The sequence below is a fragment of the Castanea sativa genome, chromosome 5 (genome assembly GCF_040712315.1).
Source record: "Castanea sativa cultivar Marrone di Chiusa Pesio chromosome 5, ASM4071231v1".
In the NCBI taxonomy this organism is placed as follows: domain Eukaryota; kingdom Viridiplantae; phylum Streptophyta; class Magnoliopsida; order Fagales; family Fagaceae; genus Castanea; species Castanea sativa.
Window position 1 is genome coordinate 5,274,016 of NC_134017.1, and position 23,664 is coordinate 5,297,679.

Here is a 23,664-nt window from a genome sequence, read left to right on the forward strand (position 1 = left end):
GGTTTCTAGGCTTTGCCAATTGCAGAGGGCTTGAATCTCCTTAAAGAAAGCGAGATTTCAGTGCCTCAGTCCGACATTATTTGTCTATATTTATATTTTTATTGTAATTAATATATCATTTTATTGGTAATTTCTCCAACAGTTTCTTTTTCAAAAAATAAGAAACCTGCATGATAAAAAATATGATATAAATGAATTTAAGATTAAATACTCTTACTTATGGAAGAAAATATTAATTAAATTAAGAGGAATTTATCTCAAAGAAAATATTTTTATCGACCACTAACTGTTGAAGTAGTGACATTACAATTGGAGAATCTTATTTGACCCTGTTGAGTAAGCTCTAAATTTGAAACAATCTGCCTTTCCATGAAGGCAGGTTGCTTTGGAGTAGGCAGATCCAAAATCTCTCTCTTAAGCATTGAAATAACAGTAGACACATTTGGCCTATCTCTTGCCAATTCTTGCACGCAAAGCAGTCCGACATGTATACATTTCGAAATGTCCATTTGAAAGCATGGATCCCATATTGTTGGGTCTACCAAAGCCATAATGTTGTCATTGGTCCACAATTTCCATGCCTAAAAAATAACAAGTGTGAAAGACAAAAATTGAAATTGTTCAATCTTTTTGAAAGTAGACCATGTCAAAAATGAATAAATAAATTAAATACATAAAGTAACTTTTGATTAGGGTTTGACTAAATTTTCTGATATTGTGAATGCTATTAGTTAGATTTACCAATCCAGTAAGGCCCGAATATTGCTCCTCATCGCATATGCTAGTGTTTCTTCTCCCACTAACAATCTCTAATAATAACACGCCAAAGCTAAAGACATCTGATTTCTCTGAAAACAACCCTCGCATTGCATATTCAGGAGACATATAACCACTGCATACAAACATTGAAACACATCCATATTATTTGAGTATAAGTGGTGCCATTACCTAAATTTAATTTCCACAAAGCTCTTACTATGTCCCGACGACCCTTTTAGTTTTTACTTGATCTTCATTGCCTCCAAATATTCTAGCCATACCAAAATCCGATATTTTTGGATTAAGCTCTTGATCTAGCAAAATGTTAGATGCCTTTAGATCTCTATGAATAATCTTTAGTCTAGAGTCCCTATGAAGGTAGAGCAACCCGCGACAAATTCCTTCGATAATGTTGAAACGTTTTCTCCAATTAAGGAGTTTTTGGTGGACTGGATCTAATCAATAGTAAGCCAAATAAATAATGTATGAGTATGAATTTGTATAGAGAAAAAAATATATACGATTGAGAAAACAATTTGGGGCAAAGTTAGCACAAAAGAATGGTTCAAGTGACTAAATTAGCACAATGAAACTTATTATTAAAATTTGTTTTGTTTTGTTTTATGTACTGACTTACTTGATATTCAAGATAAATAAGTATATGAACTAACCAAAAACAATTGCATCCAAACTTTTATTTGGCATGTATTCATAGATTATCATCTTCTCTTCTCCCTCAATGCAGCAACCGAGAAGTCTAACAAGATTCCGATGTTGGAGTTTAGTAATCAACGCCATCTCATTCATAAATTCTTCAAGTCCTTGTCCAAAGGCTCTACACAATCTCTTCACTGCTATTTCTTGTCCATTATGCAATTCACCCTATAAGAAAGTAAAGAATATTAGCACATATATTTTTGAGAGGGAAAAATGAACTCTACATAAGAAACCATTACCCTATAGACTGGACCGAAGCCACCTTGTCCAAGCTTATTAGCCATATCAAAGTTGTTTGTTGCTGTTGCCAATTCTTCCAAATTAAAGATTGGTAGATCTTGGAGTTTCACATCGTTTAGGTAGTCAAACAGTAAACTCTCATTGCTTTTACTTTTCATTGCTGTTGCAAATTATATTATTTAGTAATCCATCTTGCAGTGCCTAGTCTCTGCAGCAAATTAATGGACAATTGGGCACATTACCTCTCTTTTTCTTAGCCATCCACCTCCAGAAGAAGAAAGCAGTGCTGGCTATAGCAATCGCTCCAATAGTCACTGTAATTGTGATGATTACTCTCAAATTTGTCTCCACTTCTGTGTATAAGAAAAGTTTTAAACTAATTCAGTCAAAATTGAGTAAAGAAATTTAACATAAAAATATTGAAATCCTACTGCATTTGTTGTAAGTAACCAGTTAACCAAACAAGTGGTCCAACTGCTGGATGATCAGAAGCATAAGATTGACTTAAAACAAATGAACTTACCAAATTCTAAATTGGCTAAGCGAATGTATATATCTGATCCACCAACAGAGAATTGTCGTAGGTCAATTAGATTTCCACTCCATGACAGACAACCAATGCCAGTATAATATCCATAAGCTACACAAGAACAGTTCTCCAAACACTGCTTTCGACAATCTTCTTTATTCACTTTTGACCACACTGCAAAGTCTGGCATTTTGATCATCTCCAGTTTCAAAAACCCATCTGCTTTTCCTTCTTCAATACTATTGTTCATTCTTTCACACTGCAATGGTGTCCTCCTGACACATCCACTAGTCCAATTTCCTCTATTCCATTCCTTAATAATCTTCGGCTCAAACCCTCTCAAACAACTGCAGATTGGTGAACTCAGCATATCACAGCTTCCAAATGCATTACATGTGCCATAAACATCACACTCATCTTCTGGAATTAACTGCACAACCTCCCAATCCTTTTTCCCATCATCCCAATATGTCTGCACTACATTTCCTTGCGAACCCAAAACAACTTTTGGCAAATGTAAGCCATCCCAATCAGTAAAACTATCAGAAACTTCCCCTTGTTTGTCATCAACCACAGTAAATCTAGTACGATATACAGGATTCCCGTCTGGCAATCCAAGAAAGACCTGACCATTCCATAGACCAGACCGCCAATATGGGTGACCCTCTTTCCAAACAAAAACTTCAGGAATGTTCAGTGCATCAATGCCTACAGAGAAGCTTCCAATAGATGGATCAGAAGGGCTTTTCCATGATGTCAGCTTTACTCTCTGATCTGTCCTTAAATTAGTACTCAGTTTCATATTTGGCAATAAGGAATTAGAAGGATGTTGAAAACTTTCCCATAGTACCTGTCCTGTAGTATCAACTTGCAACACAAGGTTTCCGAAATCCCTAAGAGTGGCACTAGAATTGGTTACAGAATTTGAAACATTCGATGACCAAAAAATCTCTGCCTGTCCATTTAGTACCACAAGATTTCCTTCCTTGGATATAGTAAGAATCCCAGAAGAATCTTTGAGTGGTTTCTGTCTATTAGCTACCCATATGACAGTGAATACAGAAATATTATTATACCAGATTCCGAGGTAGCGATTGGTAGAATTTGCAGGGCTGAAGAATCCTAGTCTGAAAGCACTCCCATTGGATATTATGTATTCAGTGTCGTTAATGGATTGAGAAGATCTAATGGTGTCTATGGCAACGGTTAAGTTTAAACAGAAGCAACAAAGGACTGACAACAAGTTTGTCTTGCTAAGATTTCCCATAACTTTGTTCTGACTTGATTGTGTGTGAGAATGCAGAACATGTAGCCATGTTCATCTATTACAAGTCATGATTTTGATTCTTCAAGACGGTCAAAAATAGACGCCAACTCAAGACGTTCAAAAGTCTTCAAATTAAATTGACATAAATAGTCAAAAGTTTTCAAAATTAACTCACAAATCGACGCGACGTGTTTAACCACAAAGTTTTCTTCAATACGAATATGGCATCATAAAGAGAGTAGCATAAAATCATATTAACTATTAAAAAAAATGTTACCTCCCAATTAACATCACTTCGGCTCTGTTTGTTTGGGATAATTAAATGATAAAAAAAATATATCTTAATTTTGGGTAAAATACTATTTTGACCCCTAAACTTTACCAAAAAGTTGTTTTTCATCCTTAAACTTCACCAAAAAGTTGTTTTTCATCCCTAAACTTTAAGAAGTTCATTTTTCGTCCATAAACTATTAAAAATGTTTTATTTATATCCTTAAATTTTACTTAAAGTTTGTTTTTTTATCCCTAAACTATTGAAAGAGTTCTTTTTTATCTTTATTTTTGTCTCTATACTATTCAAACAAAGTTTAGAAATGAAAAAAAAAATTTTAATTTAGGAATGAAAAACAAACTTTTACTAAAGTTTAGAAACCAAAATAGTATTTATTCTTTAATTTTTCACCATAAATATTTGGTAAATGATGGAAAAATAAGATAGAAATTATATTATTATTATTATTATTATGAAGTTATTGTAGTTTTTTTTTTTTTTTTTTGAGAAACAACACTGTAATTTTTTTCAAACAGAAGCCGAATCTGCTTTAATTACAAAAAAAAGATGTAGAGAAACGTCCTCCGTCCACACTGAATACTCGCTAACATGTCTTGCATGTCTAGCAATATTGTGGACTGTACTATTCTTTTATCTCAGTACATGACTAAATTCAATATATGTAAAATCCTTAGCAAGCTCCTTTGCTTCATGAATCCGAGGTACAAAAAACATATGACCAAACTGTAATCTTCATTTTATTTTTTTTAGCCTTGCTTCATCCGTCCATGTCTCAGCAATGAACCCGGGTTAAATCACCAATCTCCTTCTCTGTCACTAGGTTCTCAAGCTCGCAACAATTTCACACTACGAGACTCCTGGCTTTTGACGGGGCTGCACAGCCTCCACCATTAATTCTGATGAATCTTCGTCGTCCAACACTTTGCAATCGTTTTCAAGGAAAGTCTGTGGTGGGCACCATGCAAGTGCTTGCTTTTCTCTAATTTTCCAGGTCAAGAGTGTCTGCGGCTCCATTAGGGTTACTTTGGCGCATAATTCTCTTCCAAGACCTAATGTTTGTTGGATGCACATTAATCTCAGCCGTTGGAATGTTTTGCTCATCACATAAGTTAGTGATGACGTGATTAGTTTGATGAGAGGCGGCTACTGTTGAACACCGATGCCATGATATTCTTCTCCAAGATTAATGGGTTGGTGTTAATTGCAATCAAGTTGGCTTCGTTAGTGCTATTGAAAATCATAGTTTCCTATCGAAAATCATAAATAAAACAAACTTTATTCTCTCCATTTTCTGCCCGAATAAATTATAGAAAATAATAGTTTCCTATACCTTTTTCATCCCCTCCCTATACACTTCAACCAAACACATCATTCCAGTTCCAAAAAACTGGTCTAAAACATTGAACTACAATTTCTCTGTGCCTTTGACAACCCAGAAAATGCCAATTTCCTTAAATTTGACTGCGTCGTTCAGTCGTTTCACAAATCACAAGCATGACCCAAAAAGAAAAAGTTGCTACCAGCCGAATTGGTGGATTGTCACCAATACGTCCTGCATCTATTGCACGATAAAAATAAGGCCTCCGCTATCAAATGACTAGCATCATGGGCCCTACTCTACTAGGCTACTACTACGTCCTATTGGGTATACCAATGCCCTTTATCCCCTAAACAATTGGTTAGATTCAACTGGACGGTGAATCTTTCTTACCCCTTTTTTTAATATAAAAGATAATTTTCTTAGTTTAAATTCTCATATATCTGACTATAACTAAAACCATTTTATAATTCACCAATGAATTTTTGCTGGCATGTTTATTTCGAATGTTAAGTACAGTATACAGAAAACCATGTCACCACTTCACGAAAGTCCACTCTTCATGCATCACACCGGACTCAGCTTAGTAGCTTACACATCCTTGGAGCTTGACCAAATGGCTCAAGTGAGAATCAAAGCCTTTTCTTCTTCATACTTTCTTAATAACACAATGAACTCGGGATCAGGCCAACCATGACCCTAGAATAGCAAGCTACAATGGGAATTCAAATGATGGGCTTCTGTCTATAATGGGATTATTAAAAAAAAGAGTAAACTTTTCAAGGATACTACATGATAGGACTCATGCATATGCATCAGCACAACGAATAGCAACTAATATACGTTAAACAAAGGCAAAATGGTCTACAAAAACGATCCTTCACAAGTCACCAGCTCAAAATAGAAGAACTAGATGAAACCATAACTTAAATCCTATTCCTTGCAAAAAATTTAATAGGCATCTTTAAGTTTCTGCTGTCCTAGACACTACAAAGTGAAAGCAAACTGGACAAGCGGGTACCTAGTTTAAACTGCTGCAATCTCTATGTTACTTGCCGCCAAAGCAGGAGTGAAGTTGTATTCCTCTTCCTCCTTGGGTGTGTGTATTGTAACCAGATCAGGCAAGGGTGTTATGGGGCCAACCTTGCCCTTAGGATCCCAATCAAGCATTATCTTCACCTTGATACCAAGAACACCCTGCAACAAATTTTAATCGCAAAAACATTAATTAAAAGTAAACTTTTCATACCAAAGTAGATTGTTGATATGCTAATTGCATTTATCCAATTCTGAAATGAGTTTCAAAGAGTAACTTTCTAACCTGTCTAAGAAGCACATGCCTCACAGCAGAGTCAATATATTCATTGACAGGCTGGCCAGACGATATCATGTAACCATCCTTGAACTTCATAGCTTTGGCACGCTGAGCCCTGAGCTTACCACTAACTATAACCTGGATATAGTGACAAAAAGGACACTCTTATCGTAAAGAAAACAGAACAAAAAAATGCTCATTTACCACAGGCAATGAAGGCCAAGTGCTTCCTTTACATACCTCACATCCTTTTGCTCCACTCTCCATAACAAATCTAAGAACACCATAGCAAGCCCTAAAAACAAGGAGGTTGAAGCCGATTCAAAAGAAGTACAAAAACCAAAAGTAATAAAAATACAGCATAAATCTACAACAAATATTAGTCCAAAGATATCTTTAAAAATTATCACTGGACATGGATAAAAAATAAAGATGAAAACAAACTGATTGGACGATTATATATACTTGTGCATGTGCTCAATAATGTGTGCATGCATTTTTCCATCATGAATGCAGAAACCATCATAAGCAGATTATTTTTTTTGCCAATCCTGATTTGTCCCAGTGAAAAATGTATAGAAGACTTCACAGCTGGTTTTCTCACTATAAGTTTAAGGTTTTAATACTTCTGAGCTGTTTTCACCTTTTCCAACACTTTATTACAAATTCTATACATATAATAGGACACATGCACACCTGTGTAACTGCCACACAGAGAGAGAGAGAGAGAGAGAGAGAGAGAAGAGACACTGATTCATGAAGAAGTAGATGGAATCAAATTCAGATACACTAAATTTTTTTTTTTGATAGGTTCGAATTCAGATACACTAAAATTTAGGAATTCCCGAACTCCAAGAACTAAAGAACAGTTCAAAGAGACTAACAAAACTCCAAATTTTAAATGTAAGCATTGTTGAGAGATCCTCTTAACCAATTATTTTTGGGAAAGGGAGTATATCACTATAATCAACGCTAACGACAAGGGAGACATTAGGTGAAGCCTTATTTTGGCAAATCATGATTCTTCTATAAGAAATATTCTATAAAATCTCAGAAACAAAGAAACAAACTGGCAACTCAATAAACATGATAAATTGATATTCAAAGGTTTAAATACCACTTTTATTGTATTCTTTTACAACTATCACCTAAACCATGTGTGTGAGTGTGCACAAGAGAGAGAGAGAGAGAGAGAGAGAGAGAGAATCACACTAATTCAGGAGGCTATAGATACCCTGAAGTTCAGAGACAATACAATTTAGGAGTTCCCGAACTCCAAGAACTATATAACAGTTCAAAGAGACTAACAAAACTCCAAATTTTAAATGTAAGCATTGTTGAGGGATCCTCTTAACCAATTATTTTTGGGAAAGGGAGTATATCAGTATAATCAATGCTAACCACAAGGGGGACATTAGGTGCAGCCTTTTTGGCAAATCATGATTCTTCTATAAGAAATATTCTATAAAATCTCAGAAACAAAGAAGCAAAATGGCAACTCAATGAACATGCTAAATTGATATTCAACAGTTTAGATACTGCTGAGCAGTCTTGAGCTTTCTCAATACCTCTTTATTTTATTTTTTTACAAGTTTCACCTAAACTATGAGAGAATGAAGGTGTACATGTCAGTGGGTGTGCGTGCACTAGTTCATGAGGCAATAGATGAAGTTCAGAGAATACAATTTAGGAGTTCCCGAACTCCAAGAACTAAAGAACAGTTCAAAGAGACTAACAAAACTCCCAATATTAAATGTAAGCATTGTTGAAGGATCCTCTAAACCCATTATTTGTGGGAAAGGGAGAAGTATATCAGTATAATCAATGCTAGCCACAAGGCAGACATTCTGTGAAGCATTGTTCAGCAAATCATAATTCTATTACAAACATTCTATAAAATCTAAGAAACAAAGCAAAATGGCAGCTCAATGAACATGCTAAATTTCCATTCAAAGGTTAAAATTACTTCTGCACAGTCTCGACCTTTCTCAATACTTCTTTTTAATAAGTTTTACACCTAAACCATGAGAGCATGAAGGTGTAAGAGTTTGTGTGTGAGTGAGTGAGTGAGTGTGTGTGTGTGTGTGTGTGTGTGAGAGAGAGAGAGAGAGAGAGAGAGAGAGAGAGATTCCTATTGGTTCATGAAGTAATTGAGGCACAAGGTTCCACAGATAATGACTGGAGTAAAAATGAAATATTGGAGCTCGCGAACTCCAAGCACTATCTAACAGTTCAAGGATCTTACAAACACCAAAATTCAATGTAAGCATTGTTGATGGTCCTCTAAACCCATAACTATCGGAGAAGGGAGAAGTATAGTCAATGCTGACTACATGAGATACATTGCAAAATAATGTTGGACAAACCATGGTTTCTCACAGGAAGGTTCTTACAAATCCATTTCAATCCCAATAAAGTATGTCATGACCACAGTCATGCAGAAAAATTAAAAAGACACTAGTAGGTCAAAATAGCTAAACAATGGATATTGTATAGATCTACAAGAACAAACATGATTAGAATCGTCAACATAGATTTGGTCCAAAGGCATTTTTAAGAATTAGAAATGGATAAATATAGTGAAGATAACATACAGGTAGGATAATGATATACCGACATATGCATGTTTGTGCATTGTCAATAATGCAATAAAATGTTTGTGTATTTTGCCAAGCAGTACATGAATGCCTAAACCATCAAAACCCAATCCTTTTTTTTTGGCCAAGACCAATTTATCCCAGTGACAGCTGTAAAGAACTCTTTTTTGATAAGTAGCTGTAAAGAAGACTTCCCAGCTGGTTCTCACTATAAGTTCAGGATTAAATACTTCTGAGCCACTGACTTCTTTCAAAACTTCATAGACATATAATAGTCAGGGCAGATGCAAGTATGTGCATGTGTGCAACACAGAGAGAGAGAGAGAGAGAGAGAGACAAAAACAGAGTTACAATGATACATGAGGCAAAGATACCCTGAAGTTCAGTGACTTCAAAATTTAGGAGTTCCCAAACTCCAAGAACTAAAGAACAGTTCAAAGAGACTAACAAAACTCCATATATTAAATGTAAGCATTTTTCAGGGACCCTCTTAACCCGTCATTTTTTGGGAAATGGAGAAGTATATCAGTATAATCAATGCTAACCACAAGGGAGACATTTCTAAAGCATAGTTTGGAAAATCATGATTCTTATAATACAAATATTCTATAAAATCTCAAAAACAAAGAAGAACCAATATGGCAACTCAATGAACATGCTAAAATGCAATTTCACTAAGTAGAAGATATACCTCCGGACAGCAAGCCCTCCTAGAAGCTTGTAACGCAGAGACTCTGCCTGAGCAATGGCACAGAGCCCTCTGTTGTTCACTTTCTCAGCATAAAGCTCAACACTGTTCTCAGGAAACTTGAAACGCTTCTGAACAACAGATGTGAGTTCCCTAATTCTTCTTCCCTTCTCACCTAAGCCCATCAATTAGAAGCATAATCAGAAAACCTAACTGCCAAACTTCTACCCAGATAGAAATCAACCCCATGTCTAAAGCTACACCAAGTACAATCTTTCCCTTCAAATTTCTTCACAAACAGATGCAGCTTATGAGCATACAGAATTGTCATGCTTCTTGGAAACAAAGAACACAAGTCAATGAGCCGAAATTTCATAGTTCACCTAATTGAGTAAAACATAGTATTAGTTACATCAACCAAATAACTCTCATCACCACACAAAATGTTGATTACTTTGCTTTCTTCACATTTTCTCATCAAACAAAACCACAGAACCCTAGACCATTTTCATTATTCTTCCATTTCTAAAAATTGTGAAGTCACCCATCAAAGCCGAACAATTACATTACACCAGACTCATTCACCACCATTTCCTGCATTAAGCTCATTGATTCCCACTCTTTTTTTTTTATAATTCTTTTAATATTCTCAGTGCTCACTCCTCAATAGCTAAAATTTAAAAAAAAAAATGGCTTCAAAAAGAGACTAAAAATTACATCTTCGAAGTCCGTAAATCTTTTCAAATGTTTCCTAACCAACCAACCAAACAGATCTATGACAATTTAACCTCAAGTTCCCAAGAAATGTTCAAAAAAAAAATTCCTATTACTTTCCCACACTTTCTCGGGAACCAAACACAAACTAGTGAAACAAAACAAATCAAAAACAGCTTTGAGATTCTAGGCAACCAAACAGATCTATCAGCCATGACAATTTAACCTCAAGTACAAAAAATTAAATACTCGTAGTTTCCCACACTTTCTCGGGAAACAAACAGGACCAGAAGTTTACTTTACCGAGAACGTTCTGAGTACGAGTGGCTCTGATAATAATCTCAGTCCGCATGGGCGTAACCCTAACTTCGACGCCGGAGTAGCCATCCTCCGCCAGCTCTCTCGTCAACACCTCATTCAGCTCCGCGTAGAACACTCCATCAGCCACAAACTATCATAACAATTCAATCAAAAAACCAAATTAATAACAAAATAACAGTCTGTTTGAAAGCCGAGAAAACACAGGAAAAAAAAAAAAAAAAAAAAAAAGATAGAAAATTTTTCGTACCTTTCGCTTTTTGCTCATTTGAGTCGCCATGTTGTTGTTGAGAGAAAATGGATCGAAAAAACAGTTCTTTTGTGTTTTGTGGGTTTTGCCGTTTTGGTTTTTGTTTTTGAGAGAGAAACCCTAAAAATGAAAGAGATAGAAAGTGACAAGGGTTTTATGGTTTTTGTGTTGAGTTAGTAGTGCTAAGGAATTATGATCGGACGGTCAGTGGCTGAGTATTGACTTTTTTAACAGTTGTGATTAAAAATCTGTTTTTTTTTTTTTTAAATGTGATTCTATTAATTGTGAGGTTGGAATCTGATTTGCAAACACATGATTACATGATTAATCAGTAATGCCTAATAAATAGTTGAGTTTTGGAAATTGAACTCAAGTTTTTGTGTTGGATTACACTTTTGGAAATTAGAAATGGAAAACATTTTTTTTTTTTTAGCTTAACGTAAAATCATTATTATTTTATTATAAAAAAATAATATATTTACAGCATTTTTATAATATTTTCATAACAGATTTTAAGTTAAAGTTATTAAAGATTGTTATTAAATATTAATAAATAATAAAAAGTAATTTCGATAATAAATTTAAATTAAAACTAATAATAACTTACTACTTATTTTTTTTTTTTTTTTTTTTGGTTATCAATATTTAAGTTGGCCTAATGGTAAGGGTTTGGACCACATGCCTCAGACATGGGTATTAGTTCTTCCATTTTATACTCTTTATTCCCCCACCTAAAATTTATTCACTAAGCTTACTGGGGACTTAGGGACTATGGTTTTTTCTTTTACCAAAAAAAAAAATTCTTGTTTCTTATTTAGTGATTTGATAGAGAAAACAAGGATGAAAAATTTAAACCATAAATATATTTGTTGAAAATATCAATAAATATTAATTGAAATATAACAAATCTCTTTATAATAATTTTTTTAAAAAAAGATATAATGCCCTTTTTATTTATTTTACTTTTTTAAGAATGAGGGTTTACTGTCAATTTTTAAAAAAATAAAAAATTACATAATCTCTCTCTCCTTCCTTTTCTTTTTTAATTAAAAAAATCGTATGATAAATAAGTAAAAAAGTTGTGGTGGTAGTGGCAAAAATGGAATTGAAGCAAGTCTTATCTTTATTTATGTTATCTTTTGTTTTAGCGGGAGGGAATGAAAAACGGTTGGATGAGAGAAACGTAGTGGTTCTATCAATGGCGGGTACTACTACTACTACTACTACTCTCTTTCTCTCTCTATTTTCCCATTCTCAAACGCAATGCAAAACACCGCAACACCCTTGTTTCAAATCAAACATCGAAAAGCGTGTTCACATTCTCTGCTCTGCCAAGAAGAAACTCAGTTTTACTGACCAAATTCTTGACTATATAGAAGGTATTATGTACTCTGGATCATGCACCATGGTCTTAGTACTGTGTTGTGTTTTTTTTTTTTTAATTACTAAACACCCAATGACCCAACTAATCTTTTATGCATGTATCCAAGTAACCCCATTGGGTTGATAATATGGTATTGTTGAACAGTAAGATATATATGTTGGTATGTTGTTGATTATGAATGAGTTTATTTATGCCTTTATCTATCTTTATGGACTTACTTTTGATAGGCCTAATTTGGAGATTAGGAAAATAATTTTGGTTTTGGTGTATATTAAAATGGTGTCAATGGTTCATGAGTAGTGGACTGTGTTAAAATGATATTTACTCTAATCACGACTTTCCACTTTTAACAAGTTGTGAAAATTTTTTCATTCTAGCAATATGTTGGTGTGTTACTTGTCTCTTTCCTTGAGTGCTGCTTTGGTTAGGAATGAGTTCCTTTTTGCCTTTATCTATCTTTGTGGACTTATTGAGATCTTTCTTTCTCCTTGCTCTTATCTTACTAGATTATTTTGTAAAGATTAGGATTGCATTGTAGTAACAATAATTTTTGCACTATCAAAATATTTTTTTCCAACACTATGGTGGCACCTAGATAGGGTATTCCAACTGGTCTTCCTAATCATCTCTGTTCCCCCCAAAAAAAATAAATGAGGCTGATAATTAGGATATAAAATTGAGGTTACATTCTCAAAATTTTCTTGTCTGCCTGCATGTTTGTATGTGGTGAAAAATTTGCTTAAATTCTCAACTTTAAATTGTCTACATATGTGTTTTGTATAGGAGGTCCCAAGTTAAGGAAATGGTATGGGGCACCTGATCCCTTCTCTAAAGATGAATCCACTGTTGAAGATGATGATCAATCAGGTAGTTTTATAAATAGCAATTCATGGGTGTTTATCTCTATATTGCTTTTAAATTTTGAAAGATTGCTGATTCATGAATTATCCATTTGAAACACAGAAGTAGAAGAAGTCAGGGATGCAGTTTTAGTGAGTGATGGAGATAGTGAGATAGGCCAGGTGTGTTTTGCCTTAATTTGAACCCCAACTTTTTTTTGCTAACATATGAATGGCTTAATGAACCTTTTCTTTCTGTTGTTGACAAGTAAATCAACTTCAGCAATATTTTATTGCTTGAAAACATGGTATTTTTATTACTTTATGAGTTTCAAATGCCACTTGATAACTGCTATCTTTATACTTCTAAATGCTTATTACTGTAACTTGCACCCATATCTAGGCATTTGGAGGCCTAGTCGTATTTATATACTGATATACCTCACATAGTCTGTGATGAGTATAACTTTCTGTGTAGTGTGTAGGCGTTTAGATTGGCTTACAATGTATGAATTCTGAGCCTTGGTTCATCTAGCTTATGTAGATGGTAATATTGTCCTTGATTGTCAAAAGAACTCGAGTTAAAGCACTGGTAAAGGACAAGCAGACTGCACTTGAAGCCTTTGGAACTTATGTTGAGGTGGGTGGATTTCTACTTTTGGTAAAATTACTTTTAGGAGGTCATGTTTATCTTGGCAGTCGCTTTCCTAATCTTTCTTTTCATTTGAGAAAGATAGATTACGGGTTGTGGTGTTGTATGCAGCCAATGGTTGGAGATGCAAGTGACAAAAAATTCTTGAAGAAAGCTCTAAGAGGGGTCCGCTCAATAATATGTCCAAATGTATGCATATCTGAATCTTTCTTATTGATTTATGAATTCTATTTCATTGGATAGGCTATAATTACCATACAAAGTTGTATTCTTCTGACTTTATGAGGTTGTGTAGTTTGCCAAATGTGTACTCTTTCTGACCCTTTTTAATGCTTAGATTTGAATCCTCCATCTTCCAACCACCCCCCCCCCCCCTCTTTTGATAAGCAAATTTTGGCTTCAAGGAAAGGGAAATGGGAGATTCAAACTGGTGACCTTAGCTGAATGAACCATGGTCCCCAACCAATTGTGCTATTTGGGGTTGATTCTTCCATCCTTATTATCTTTGTGATTCATGTCGTCCTAGTGCCCCTGGTCTTCTCATTTTAATAGCTTAAGTAAGCTTTCATATTGGAAAGCTAAAAGCTGACTTAAAAAATAATAATAATAAAAAAAATAAAAAATCCTTCAGGTAATGAATCTGCCAAAATCTTTATGAAGCTGGCATACACTAACACTAAAAGGGGAGAAGTGTCAATGTTTGAAAGGGATATGAGATATGGTGCCACATTGCCATGGCCACAAAAAGGCATCCAATGTGCCACAAGAATTTGCCTCTAAAACATTTACAATAAACTGGCATTTAGATATTGGCATTTCCATAACAAAAATTAGTCTCCTTGTTTCAGTGTTTTTGGTGAAACTCAAACCATACAAGCTTTAGCTGTCCATGCAAAAGTCATATACATATGCATATACATACATACATACATACATACATATATATATATATATGTTGGTTATATTTGCAACAGCTTAATTATGTAAAATTATTTATTCGTAGATTAATTGCTGCTCTTCCTATTATTTAAGGTCATCTTGCCTGTCTACTTAAGTATTCTTTATAATGTTTTGTCAGGAAGGTTTCTTATCCAATGTTGAGGGCTTGAAAGGGGTGCAACATGTAGTTCTCTTATCTCAGGTATCTGCCTTCTTCTTAGGTGTGCTTGTCTAAACATGAAACATCATCATTTTAAGTAAATTCTTGTTTGTTATTGTGGTTTGATAAGGTTGCAGTTGTCTGCTTATAGAGGTTCTGGGGGCATTCAAGCTCTCATGAAAAGCAATGCAAGAAAATTGGCTGAGCAAGATGAATCGTTGCTGATGGCCTCAGGAATCCCTTACACTATCATCAGGGCTGGATTGTTACAAAGCACTCCAGGTGGACAACAAGGTTTTAGCTTTGAGGAGGTATTACTCTTCTCCTTTTACCATGAATAGGATAAAATTGAATCTATGGTGCTTGGTTTTCAGTTACTCAAATCATTTGTTTAGAAAAGAAATAATATGACAGATTCATGAGGAAATTTGCATAATTGTCAACAGGCATTACTGTGTTTTGTGCAGTCCCCTTACATGCCCAACATTATTCACCATGCTGTTTCTAGTTTTTTGGACTGCATTACATTTACTTCCTTTCTCTCTCAACAGATGATTATTGAGAAGCATAAGAGCAACTGCCATTTTCTATGTAAAAGATTCTTAAGGTTGTTTGCTCATAAGTCATCAAATAATGGAGCAAATTCTACCCACTATTAAAAAAGAATTTACTTATGAGACAGCTTCATGTGTTGGTCATTGCAATGTGTTTTAGGCTTTTAGCAGTGACGCGATTGCTGTAGGAGACCTTTTTCATTGGTAATCAGGAAATTGCAGGGTAGTGAATTGTCCCATTTTGTTCTCTATAGCTTTAGGATGCCAGACCTTATTGTTTCCAAGGAGTCTTTCTAGAGCAAATATAGTCATCACAAAAACTGATTGTAGACATTGAAGTTATTTAGTAACACTAAACAAAAGTGCTTTAGTTATTGTCTATAAGCATTTAGGCAAAACATTTTAATGTTAGACTAAAGACGATCAATTATAGACCATTTTCTTCATTTTCTAGCCCGAACATAGATCCCCTTTTGATGCACAGAAAAAGGAAAAAAAATCTTGTTTCTTTGAAGATAGGTCATTCTATCAAACTTATTTGTTCAATCTGATCTCATGGGCCCTTGAAATTTTGATTCTAACTGAAAATTTTAGGGAATTGGCAAGCATCTGGTGGATATTAACAAAATTATCCTACAAGATAACAATAATGAGGTCTGTTCTATTGCTGTTGCTGAGTATCAAACTTCATTTAATGTTCTTCATAACAGGGTAGTGCTGCAAGAAGAAATCTTAGCAAGGAGGATGCTGCCTTTATTTGTGTGCAAGCACTTGATGCAGTCCCACAAAGAGGATTTATATTTGAGGTTGGTGAACATATACTAAATTAAAATTTATTGAATGAAACTGAATTGATTGGCCGTTGTTGTATAAATGTGACAGATGAAACCCCTTTAATGCATCAGCTATTGGCAACTGCTTAATGGTCACTTTTATTATCATGTTGAACCAGATGAATCAATCCTGCCCAACATGTTTCATGCATTGGACCAACTGTCTAGTTCTAGGTTCGTGTCTAACATATGTTCATATACACTTCTTTGAAGGTACACTAAAACAACATAGATGGAGTCATAGCTATGAGAAGTCATCAACAAATTGGTATACACTAAAACAAGTTGTAAACTACAAAATAGTTTGAGAATATGTAGTCAACTCATTTCAAAGACAATACTAAAGCAGTGAAATGATTTTCTTGTCCACGATAAAGAACCCCTTATTGATTTATTTAAACCATGTTATTTTCTTCTTCATTTTCTTGAAAACTGGGTCATCAAATGTTCTATGTTTTTTGTGACGTAGGTGGTCAATGGAGATGAGAAGATTTCAGATTGGCAAGAGTGTATGGCTAGATTGATGGAGAAAGCTGGACAACAGCTTCAATAATAACACCCAAACCATGCTAAAAAATGTGCCAATCATTTATGTTTATTTGTTTTTCTTTGTTGTTGGTGATGTTCTCATGAAATGTTTTGCAAGAGAAAAGGGCATTACAAGTGAGTTTGTCTTACACATGAACTGCATAACCATTAACCAGTAATGATTCAGAGAACATAAGTGTTAGTGCTAAATTTCTGATCTCAAGCACTTGCCAAAGACCGACATAGATAATCTAGTAGGCTACATCAACTTTTTTCCACTCCTGTTTTGATATGTCATGCATAATCGTCTTTTAATGTCTCTATTAGCGGCATATGACATCTTAGAAATGTTATCGCAAGATGTTTTCTCATGCAATTAAGGCATATGTAGTGTGGAGAATTCACGGAAGGTGTATTGGATCACATTTGTGTATGATTTTCTTTCTTCTTCTTCTTCTATTTGTGTGGAGATTTCAACAGTAGTTTTTTAATATAAAAAAACAACATAATACTTTTATTATTAAAAAAAAAAAAGCCAACTTAAGTACATTGGAAATGTACTATAGTGGCAAAACATCAAAAGCCCAAGTTACAAAGATCAAATAAAAGAGGAAGGGAAAAAGAAAAACAAGATGGCAAAACTAGACTCTATACAAGAAGAACAGGGTGGAAAAAAGACTTAATCTCAAGAATAGACAACTCACAGTTTTCGAAGCATCTAGCATTCTATTCCCGTCATATACACTGTAACCAACAATGGGGCATAAACGTGAGACCAATTGGGTGGAGGCACCCACATTGACACAAACTCTTTTTACTCTCCTAAATCTTAATAATCGACAATATAAAAGGAAACAGTAATATAGGAAAAAAAAAATGTTGATGTATGGAACAATCTTTACATTCCTAGCTGTCTGATTCTCCACTTCATGTGGAAAGCAAGTATTTTAAATCACACCTTTCCCATTTTTATCACAAGCTCGTGCGAAGTCCCAAATTTATGTTACTGTCTTTTTCTTTTTTCTTTTCCAAATAAAATAGTGTCTTCTTTATTAGTTTTGTCCCACGTTGCTAAAGTACAACAAATACTTGTAATACACTATAGTAGCTGGTTAAACATATAATAATTGAAAGAGATGCTATTACTAAGAGGCCATCTGTCGAAAATGCAAGTAGCAATTTTTTTTGTTTGGGTAATTCGATAGCTGGGGAGAGAGATTTGAACCTCAGGTGTTTTTGTTAGAAACACTGTGAGGCGCCAATTGAGTTACAAGACTTTCGACAAAATGCAAGTAGCAAATTAAAAGCAAATTTTCTCTTCACACTAGATCCAATTTATTCAACTTCAGAGAGTACATTAACCAAAGCATGCTCAATTAATAATTCAATTAAACTTTTTCTTGCTGTATTACAATGTTGGTCAGCCATATTGCTAGCAAGCAAGCATTCCATTTTGCATTGTTTCATAGGTCCAAGGATCAACATACATAAAGTCTCAACCAAAAATAAAATATATATTTAGAAGTAAGTTCTAAGAAAGCCAATATGTGTAGCCTTTTTTGGCCATTTGACTTGGATTAGTACATGGGAGCATGTAGGTCTACCAACTACAAAGTGGTTAAATCCAACCAGAATGAATTTTTCTTTAATTTATTATGTGTGACTTTACCCACTTGGCAAGTTTAGTTTATGGAGTAATCCCCGGGTCAAATTCTGAGCCACATTTTTTTTGGGGGGGGGGGGGGGAGATGGGGGTTTGGGTAGGAGGGGGTTGCGTAACTTCTCTCTAAGTTTAAATTTGGAAAATGTCAAGAACTTTTCTATTTCCATAATGAGCTGTTATTTGTATTTTTCCAGGAGGTTTTCCTTATCATCGAAGTAATCTATTTAGTATTTAGTAACTGTCTTGTGAGGTTATCCTTGATGAAAATTTAATTCTAAAAAATAATGTAAAAATATTTAAGATTGGACAATATAGTTCTAAAGTGAATCATTAGTCATAACTCGTAACAATTCTTCCCCAGAAAAAAAAAAATAAGGAAAGAATCCTAGTCAACATTTCTAGTCACTCTGCCTAACAAAAAACAGTTTCTCATCAGTTTGCAAGACATTAAAGTGCATAAAATTCAAGAGACGACATCAGTCATGTTTCACTAACTGGCAACACACTAAACATCAAATATGAAAATTGTAATGCTGAAAGAAACTCTGAGGTTCCTAGCCAAATGTCCGCATATAAACCTGGCCCAAATTTGTGGCTCTTGCAAGCATGCCAACACTGTAAGGGTGTGCATCGAACCGGCTTGGAACTGCTGACATATGTGGGCTTTGTAGAGTAAATATTGTTCCTTTTTGAGTTGGGGAGATAACATCAACTCCTCTCTCCATATTGCCAATGAAGATGTATGAATCATCCCAACCCCATATTGCTCTACTTGCACAAAAAAGAGATGTTTAATGCCAATCTTATTTCAATGATTGCAACATATTTTATTTATTTGCACACAGTAATTGGTCATACCTATAATGCCATCAGACCACAGTAAAACAACTTATCCTAATCACATTTTACCTTTATGTGTTATTGAAAGAGTGGTTTTTTATTATTATTTTATTGGCAGGATTGGGGGACTACAGTACATCTATGATTGATATCATCCCTCCTGTCCAAAAAGTCTGGTTAACTCAATGAGTCATCCAAACTTGATTAAAAGTTGGCATTTGATTTTGATGTAGTTGCAATTAAATAGCAAATGCATAGAGTTGGGCATGGAAGAGACGTGTTTCTTTGGCTGGACAACTGTCACCGTATGGAGGAATTGTATGTGATGCTGGGAGCAACATCAATGCTAGAGATTTTAGTGTTATCTCTAATGACCATTGGTGCTGATTCAAGTTAAAGCGCTTCAGGTAAACTAGGAAGAGAGGGATTCTTTAATATGGACTGGATTGTTGCTAAATCTGGTAACTTCAATTGTACAGAAACCTGGGAAGCTATCAGATCAAGGCAGCCACTGTTGATTGGTGAAGGATGGTTTGGCATTCATCTACTATCCCAAGGTATGCATTACTTGTTGGTTGGCTTGGTTCTTAGAAATTGATTGACTACCCATGACAGACTTAAATTTTTTATATCAAGGTGACATCTTGCATGTATTTTGTATAGGGTGTAGAGAGATCGCTTAAATTTTCCAAGCTTTGGAACAATTTGGAAAGCTTATTGTCTCATGTGATGTATTTGGTGGGAACATAATGCTCGCCGTTTTATTCTTGAAGATGCTATATGAATGGATTGCTCTGCTTGTATCCTTCTCGGCTGAGGGGTTGCAAGATTTCGTGAATTCTTTGTACATTAGCTAGTTTTATTTTCGATGCCTTATATTTTCTTCTTTTGTACTCCTTCGTGTCGTTTCAGTACACACCGTGTATTGGAATTGCCTTTTTTATTTAATGAATTTTATTTAGCTATCATAAAACAATAAAAAAAACGTCTTCGTGCTCCCTGAATCACACTTGTGGAATCTTTTTAGTTTGATCATACTTTGGTCTCTTTCTATCTTCTTCCCTTTATTATAGGGTATAGTATCCAAACTTTCAAGTTCCTTTTACTTTATGTTAGTGAATCTGGTAACAAAGTGACCTATTAAATTTTTTTTTTTTTTTTTTTTGACAAGTAACCTATTAAAAATTTCTGGTAGCAAAGTGATGTTCATATAATATCATTCATATTCTGAAAATTTTTATGCTGCTCAGAATGACATGTAAATCCCTTAAGGAAATGTTGAGGAACGTTGTATCTATGATATTACATTTGAGTTTCTCTTGGGGTTGTTAACTTCAAAAGATTTCTGGAAGACTATATTTACCCCTTATTTCGATCTAGTTCATTTACAAAGCTTTGTCGGCAAATATATCTTCAATTTTTTTATATGATCACCTTACATACCTGATATTGATAGATCATAGACAAACAAACATCTTAACTGTCACTCATGTGATCTGGTTTTAGTTAGGCAGCCGAGGCTTAGGTTTTCTATAGAATGGAGGCTTTGAGGTGCCACTTCTTTTCAAGGGTTAAGGGTTAGTCATTTAGTGCTATCCCCAGGAAACTTGTCAGTTTCTAGCCCTTCTAGGCTTATCTACAAATCCAACAAAATCTCGCCGCCCCCCGTCCCCCCTCCCCCCTGTATGAAAAAAAAGGGAAAATAATTATAAAATAGAAGAAACTTTCAAAACCAGAAACGAAATCCAGAACAGCTTGCTTAGGCTGCCATAACTGAGTTTTGGATGAAAACATCTTACTATTAGATTAATTTATTCCCTAACTTTAAGATGAAAAAATCCATAGAAGGTGCAAATATGTTGTCTCTCTTCATGTACAAAACATTAAAAGTTAATTTTAACAAGTAGCTTTTGAAAACTGTCGTAACTTTATAATCCTTTTCTATTGAAACATTGCAGGTTGCAGCAAAGGGATTGCCCTTGCAAGAAGTCATTATTGACATCCTAAAAGGGAAATGGGACCATGAGAGGACTAAGTTTTCCTTGCCACCATTACTGACCCTAGTCAGAATTTTAATATTTACAATTTATTGCAACTTGTATGTGTGTAAATGTAATTTTCTTTCATGCTACGCTTGTGGCAGAGGACATTTATGTGTGTTTGTGGTGTGCTTAGGCTTTGGAGAATTTGAGGATCTATGGTAAATAACTTCAGAAAGAAGGATTAGGTTTTAAAGAACGGCTAGGGCTTTGGTAAAGCACAATACTTGAAAAGAATGATAAACCTTTTTTTAATGGCATGAAGATCAATATTTGTGGGAACATTGATTCTTCAATTAAAGTCAACTTTTATATGATTATTGTTTGAATGATCCCATGTTTTGGGCTCTAATGACAATCATTATCTTGTAGATTTCATTGATTCTCAATCTTTCAAACTGTAACTGTCATTCTTTGTAATTCCTTAGGATTACATCATGTATACATCCTTTATACATGAGGTAGTGCCTCTTCATCAATAAAATTTATAATTAAAAAGAAAAAAAGAAAAGAGATCGATATGATACCAATGAAGCTATTCTACAGGCCTTATGATCTCTATTGGTAGGATGAAACAATGTCATTTGTAATTTCTGCATTGTCAGAAAATATGTAGAAACTCTTTACCAGAAAACCTATGGATCATTTGGACATTCTTCATCATGTGTGGTTGGTTTAAATTTTGTAATTTGTGGCATGTGTATGTACAGTGAAGTTGTTCTCTGAGAACAGTTTCTGCTTCCATATCAAGTACAGCTGCAGGAATAAATATGTATAACATGATAATTGATACATCACCAGTATAGATTGGCAAACATACATCATCAAGTATGATAATAGAAAACTAGTCTGCAAGACAGCACTATAACCCAATCTTCTTTGTCTTCTTCTTCCCCCCCCCCCCCCCCCCTTTTCACTTTCCTTAAAAAAAATTTGTACTCTTAAGAAAACTTATCTTGGTTTTCAGAGGGACATTGAAGCACTTTCTGCTCCTACTGATGTGTCTTTTGTAAAACATAAGCATTTGTATTATACATGGCTCTTGTCTTACATTTCTTTGGTACAAGTTTTGAAGTTTAAACTCAACACAACGAAAAGATTGCCTCTTCTTTAGATGACCAAAGCTGGAACTATTGAAGTTAAATTGAGATTAGAGTTGAATATACTGGTGGCAAAACACATCCAATGATAAGATCTAGTAGACTAGGTTTCTTAGAAAAGTCTCGGGTCCGTCACTGCAATGGCCCCAATGTCACGGAGAATAACTAAAGTTTGATAAGCATCTCAAACAACACTGCTATGCATTACCCTTGAGAATCCCAAACCAAAGTTTGATCAACTTATCAACCTAATGATAAGACAGGTGCCATTACCCATGAGCATCATAAGCATCTAAATCATCACCTAAAAAAGTTTTGAAAAAAAAAATTCTCATTCAATTGCATATAAAGAAATAATGATACTGTCAATATGATAAATTCTTCAATGGATATAATGTATGCAAATCTAACAACTAAAATCTCCAAGTTGTATAGTTAGCAAGAATATACACTGATGGAAATATTCCAAAGTGAAACATAGTATAATTAAAAGAACTAGTTATATATATTGCATAAGTGCTTGTCCCTTGTGCATATAAATGGTGTTTATCTAGAAGCTACTTAAGCATGCACACATAGAAACTAAGGTTCTCAACCCCCAAACTCTCTGAATAAAGTGGGAATTCATCCTTCAAATTCACTCAATATAATCTACCATTACCAATCATCATCAAAACCAAGTTCAAAGCACATCTTTAGCAATTCCACAAGCTGGAGTAACCCAAAGCACCCTTCCTGATCACATATAACAAATGTTCAGGTAAGGTCACAATTTACAAAACCATTCCATGATTCCATCTCATCCCATCCCATCCACAAATATAAAGCCAAATCAAATTGGGATGGGATGGAATTGTGTGTGAGCTTGGGGCTTGTCTTTGTAAGTTACCTAATATTACAAACAAAAACAGGTATGAGCAACAAATAGACCAAGGAAATAAAATAGGTTTGATATTGAAAAGAAAATTGAAAGGAACTCACCTACATTGCACTTGGATATTGATTTCCTTAGTTCTCTCAGTTGCAAACAGGAAAAAAAAAATAATAGTGTGAAATATGAGATAAGGGTGGCTCTTTATGGTTATGGACCAAGGATACTTAGGTATTGTAGCAGTGCAGTGGAGGTGAG

General features: G+C 34.6%; 3 protein-coding genes and 1 long non-coding RNA gene across 9 annotated transcripts; 2 read left to right on the plus strand and 2 right to left on the minus strand.

Moving 5' to 3' along the window:
• Nucleotides 1-225: 225 nt before the first annotated feature.
• Nucleotides 226-3,619, minus strand: LOC142636566 (G-type lectin S-receptor-like serine/threonine-protein kinase At1g11300). 3 transcript variants are annotated; one of them, XM_075810825.1, is made up of 7 exons: nucleotides 2,240-3,619; nucleotides 1,959-2,069; nucleotides 1,716-1,876; nucleotides 1,431-1,641; nucleotides 977-1,214; nucleotides 742-892; nucleotides 226-581 (listed from the first exon to the last, which is right to left on the minus strand). In XM_075810825.1, the coding sequence occupies exons 1-7, from the start codon at nucleotides 3,510-3,512 to the stop codon at nucleotides 273-275; spliced, it is 2,454 nt and encodes an 817-aa protein (XP_075666940.1). In that variant the 5' UTR covers nucleotides 3,513-3,619; the 3' UTR covers nucleotides 226-272. The 3 variants fall into 3 exon arrangements, with proteins under 3 accessions (XP_075666940.1, XP_075666942.1, XP_075666941.1); XM_075810827.1 differs by lacking the exon at nucleotides 742-892 and having other exon boundaries at nucleotides 460-581; nucleotides 949-1,214; XM_075810826.1 differs by lacking the exon at nucleotides 226-581 and having other exon boundaries at nucleotides 813-848; nucleotides 949-1,214.
• Nucleotides 3,620-5,933: 2,314 nt separating this feature from the next.
• On the minus strand, nucleotides 5,934-11,164 carry LOC142636567 (small ribosomal subunit protein uS3x-like). Its single transcript, XM_075810828.1, has 6 exons — nucleotides 11,005-11,164; nucleotides 10,740-10,887; nucleotides 9,726-9,897; nucleotides 6,678-6,732; nucleotides 6,444-6,575; nucleotides 5,934-6,319 (listed from the first exon to the last, which is right to left on the minus strand). Exons 1-6 carry the CDS (start codon nucleotides 11,032-11,034, stop codon nucleotides 6,149-6,151), a joined length of 708 nt encoding a protein of 235 aa, XP_075666943.1. The 5' UTR covers nucleotides 11,035-11,164; the 3' UTR covers nucleotides 5,934-6,148.
• Nucleotides 11,165-12,158: 994 nt separating this feature from the next.
• LOC142634317 (uncharacterized protein At2g37660, chloroplastic) lies at nucleotides 12,159-17,171 on the plus strand. Of its 4 annotated transcripts, XM_075808613.1 has the most exons (10): nucleotides 12,159-12,383; nucleotides 13,172-13,255; nucleotides 13,352-13,410; nucleotides 13,772-13,867; nucleotides 13,991-14,068; nucleotides 14,958-15,020; nucleotides 15,116-15,289; nucleotides 16,243-16,338; nucleotides 16,579-16,633; nucleotides 16,835-17,044. In XM_075808613.1, exons 1-9 carry the CDS (start codon nucleotides 12,203-12,205, stop codon nucleotides 16,585-16,587), a joined length of 840 nt encoding a protein of 279 aa, XP_075664728.1. In that variant the 5' UTR covers nucleotides 12,159-12,202; the 3' UTR covers nucleotides 16,588-16,633; nucleotides 16,835-17,044. The 4 variants fall into 4 exon arrangements, with proteins under 4 accessions (XP_075664728.1, XP_075664727.1, XP_075664729.1 ...); XM_075808612.1 differs by lacking the exon at nucleotides 16,579-16,633 and having other exon boundaries at nucleotides 16,835-17,171; XM_075808614.1 differs by lacking the exons at nucleotides 13,991-14,068; nucleotides 16,579-16,633 and having other exon boundaries at nucleotides 16,835-17,171.
• A 2,478-nt stretch (nucleotides 17,172-19,649) lies between these two features.
• LOC142634015 (uncharacterized) lies at nucleotides 19,650-20,134 on the plus strand. Its single transcript, XR_012844026.1, has 3 exons — nucleotides 19,650-19,803; nucleotides 19,876-19,953; nucleotides 20,060-20,134. It is a non-coding gene; the product is annotated as an uncharacterized LOC142634015 (long non-coding RNA).
• Nucleotides 20,135-23,664: the final 3,530 nt, after the last annotated feature.

What these genes read in the sequence shown, in the direction of transcription:
- LOC142636566 (XM_075810825.1), bottom strand. Translation starts at nt 3,512, where the DNA reads ATGGGAAATCTTAGCAAGACAAACTTGTTGTCAGTCCTTTGTTGCTTC. An exon ending in GATGGCTAAGAAAAAGAGAG is followed by an intron (nt 1,877 to 1,958) that starts GTAATGTGCCCA and finishes AATTTGCAACAG; the next exon opens with CAATGAAAAGTAAAAGCAAT. An exon ending in ATTCGGGCCTTACTGGATTG is followed by an intron (nt 582 to 741) that starts GTAAATCTAACT and finishes GTTATTTTTTAG; the next exon opens with GCATGGAAATTGTGGACCAA.
- LOC142634317 (XM_075808612.1), top strand. Translation starts at nt 12,203, where the DNA reads ATGGCGGGTACTACTACTACTACTACTACTCTCTTTCTCTCTCTATTT. An exon ending in AATTCTTGACTATATAGAAG is followed by an intron (nt 12,384 to 13,171) that starts GTATTATGTACT and finishes TGTTTTGTATAG; the next exon opens with GAGGTCCCAAGTTAAGGAAA. An exon ending in ATGTAGTTCTCTTATCTCAG is followed by an intron (nt 15,021 to 15,115) that starts GTATCTGCCTTC and finishes ATAAGGTTGCAG; the next exon opens with TTGTCTGCTTATAGAGGTTC.
- LOC142636567 (XM_075810828.1), bottom strand. Translation starts at nt 11,034, where the DNA reads ATGGCGACTCAAATGAGCAAAAAGCGAAAG. An exon ending in AAATGAGCAAAAAGCGAAAG is followed by an intron (nt 10,888 to 11,004) that starts GTACGAAAAATT and finishes TTGTTATGATAG; the next exon opens with TTTGTGGCTGATGGAGTGTT. An exon ending in GGCATGTGCTTCTTAGACAG is followed by an intron (nt 6,320 to 6,443) that starts GTTAGAAAGTTA and finishes AATTTGTTGCAG; the next exon opens with GGTGTTCTTGGTATCAAGGT.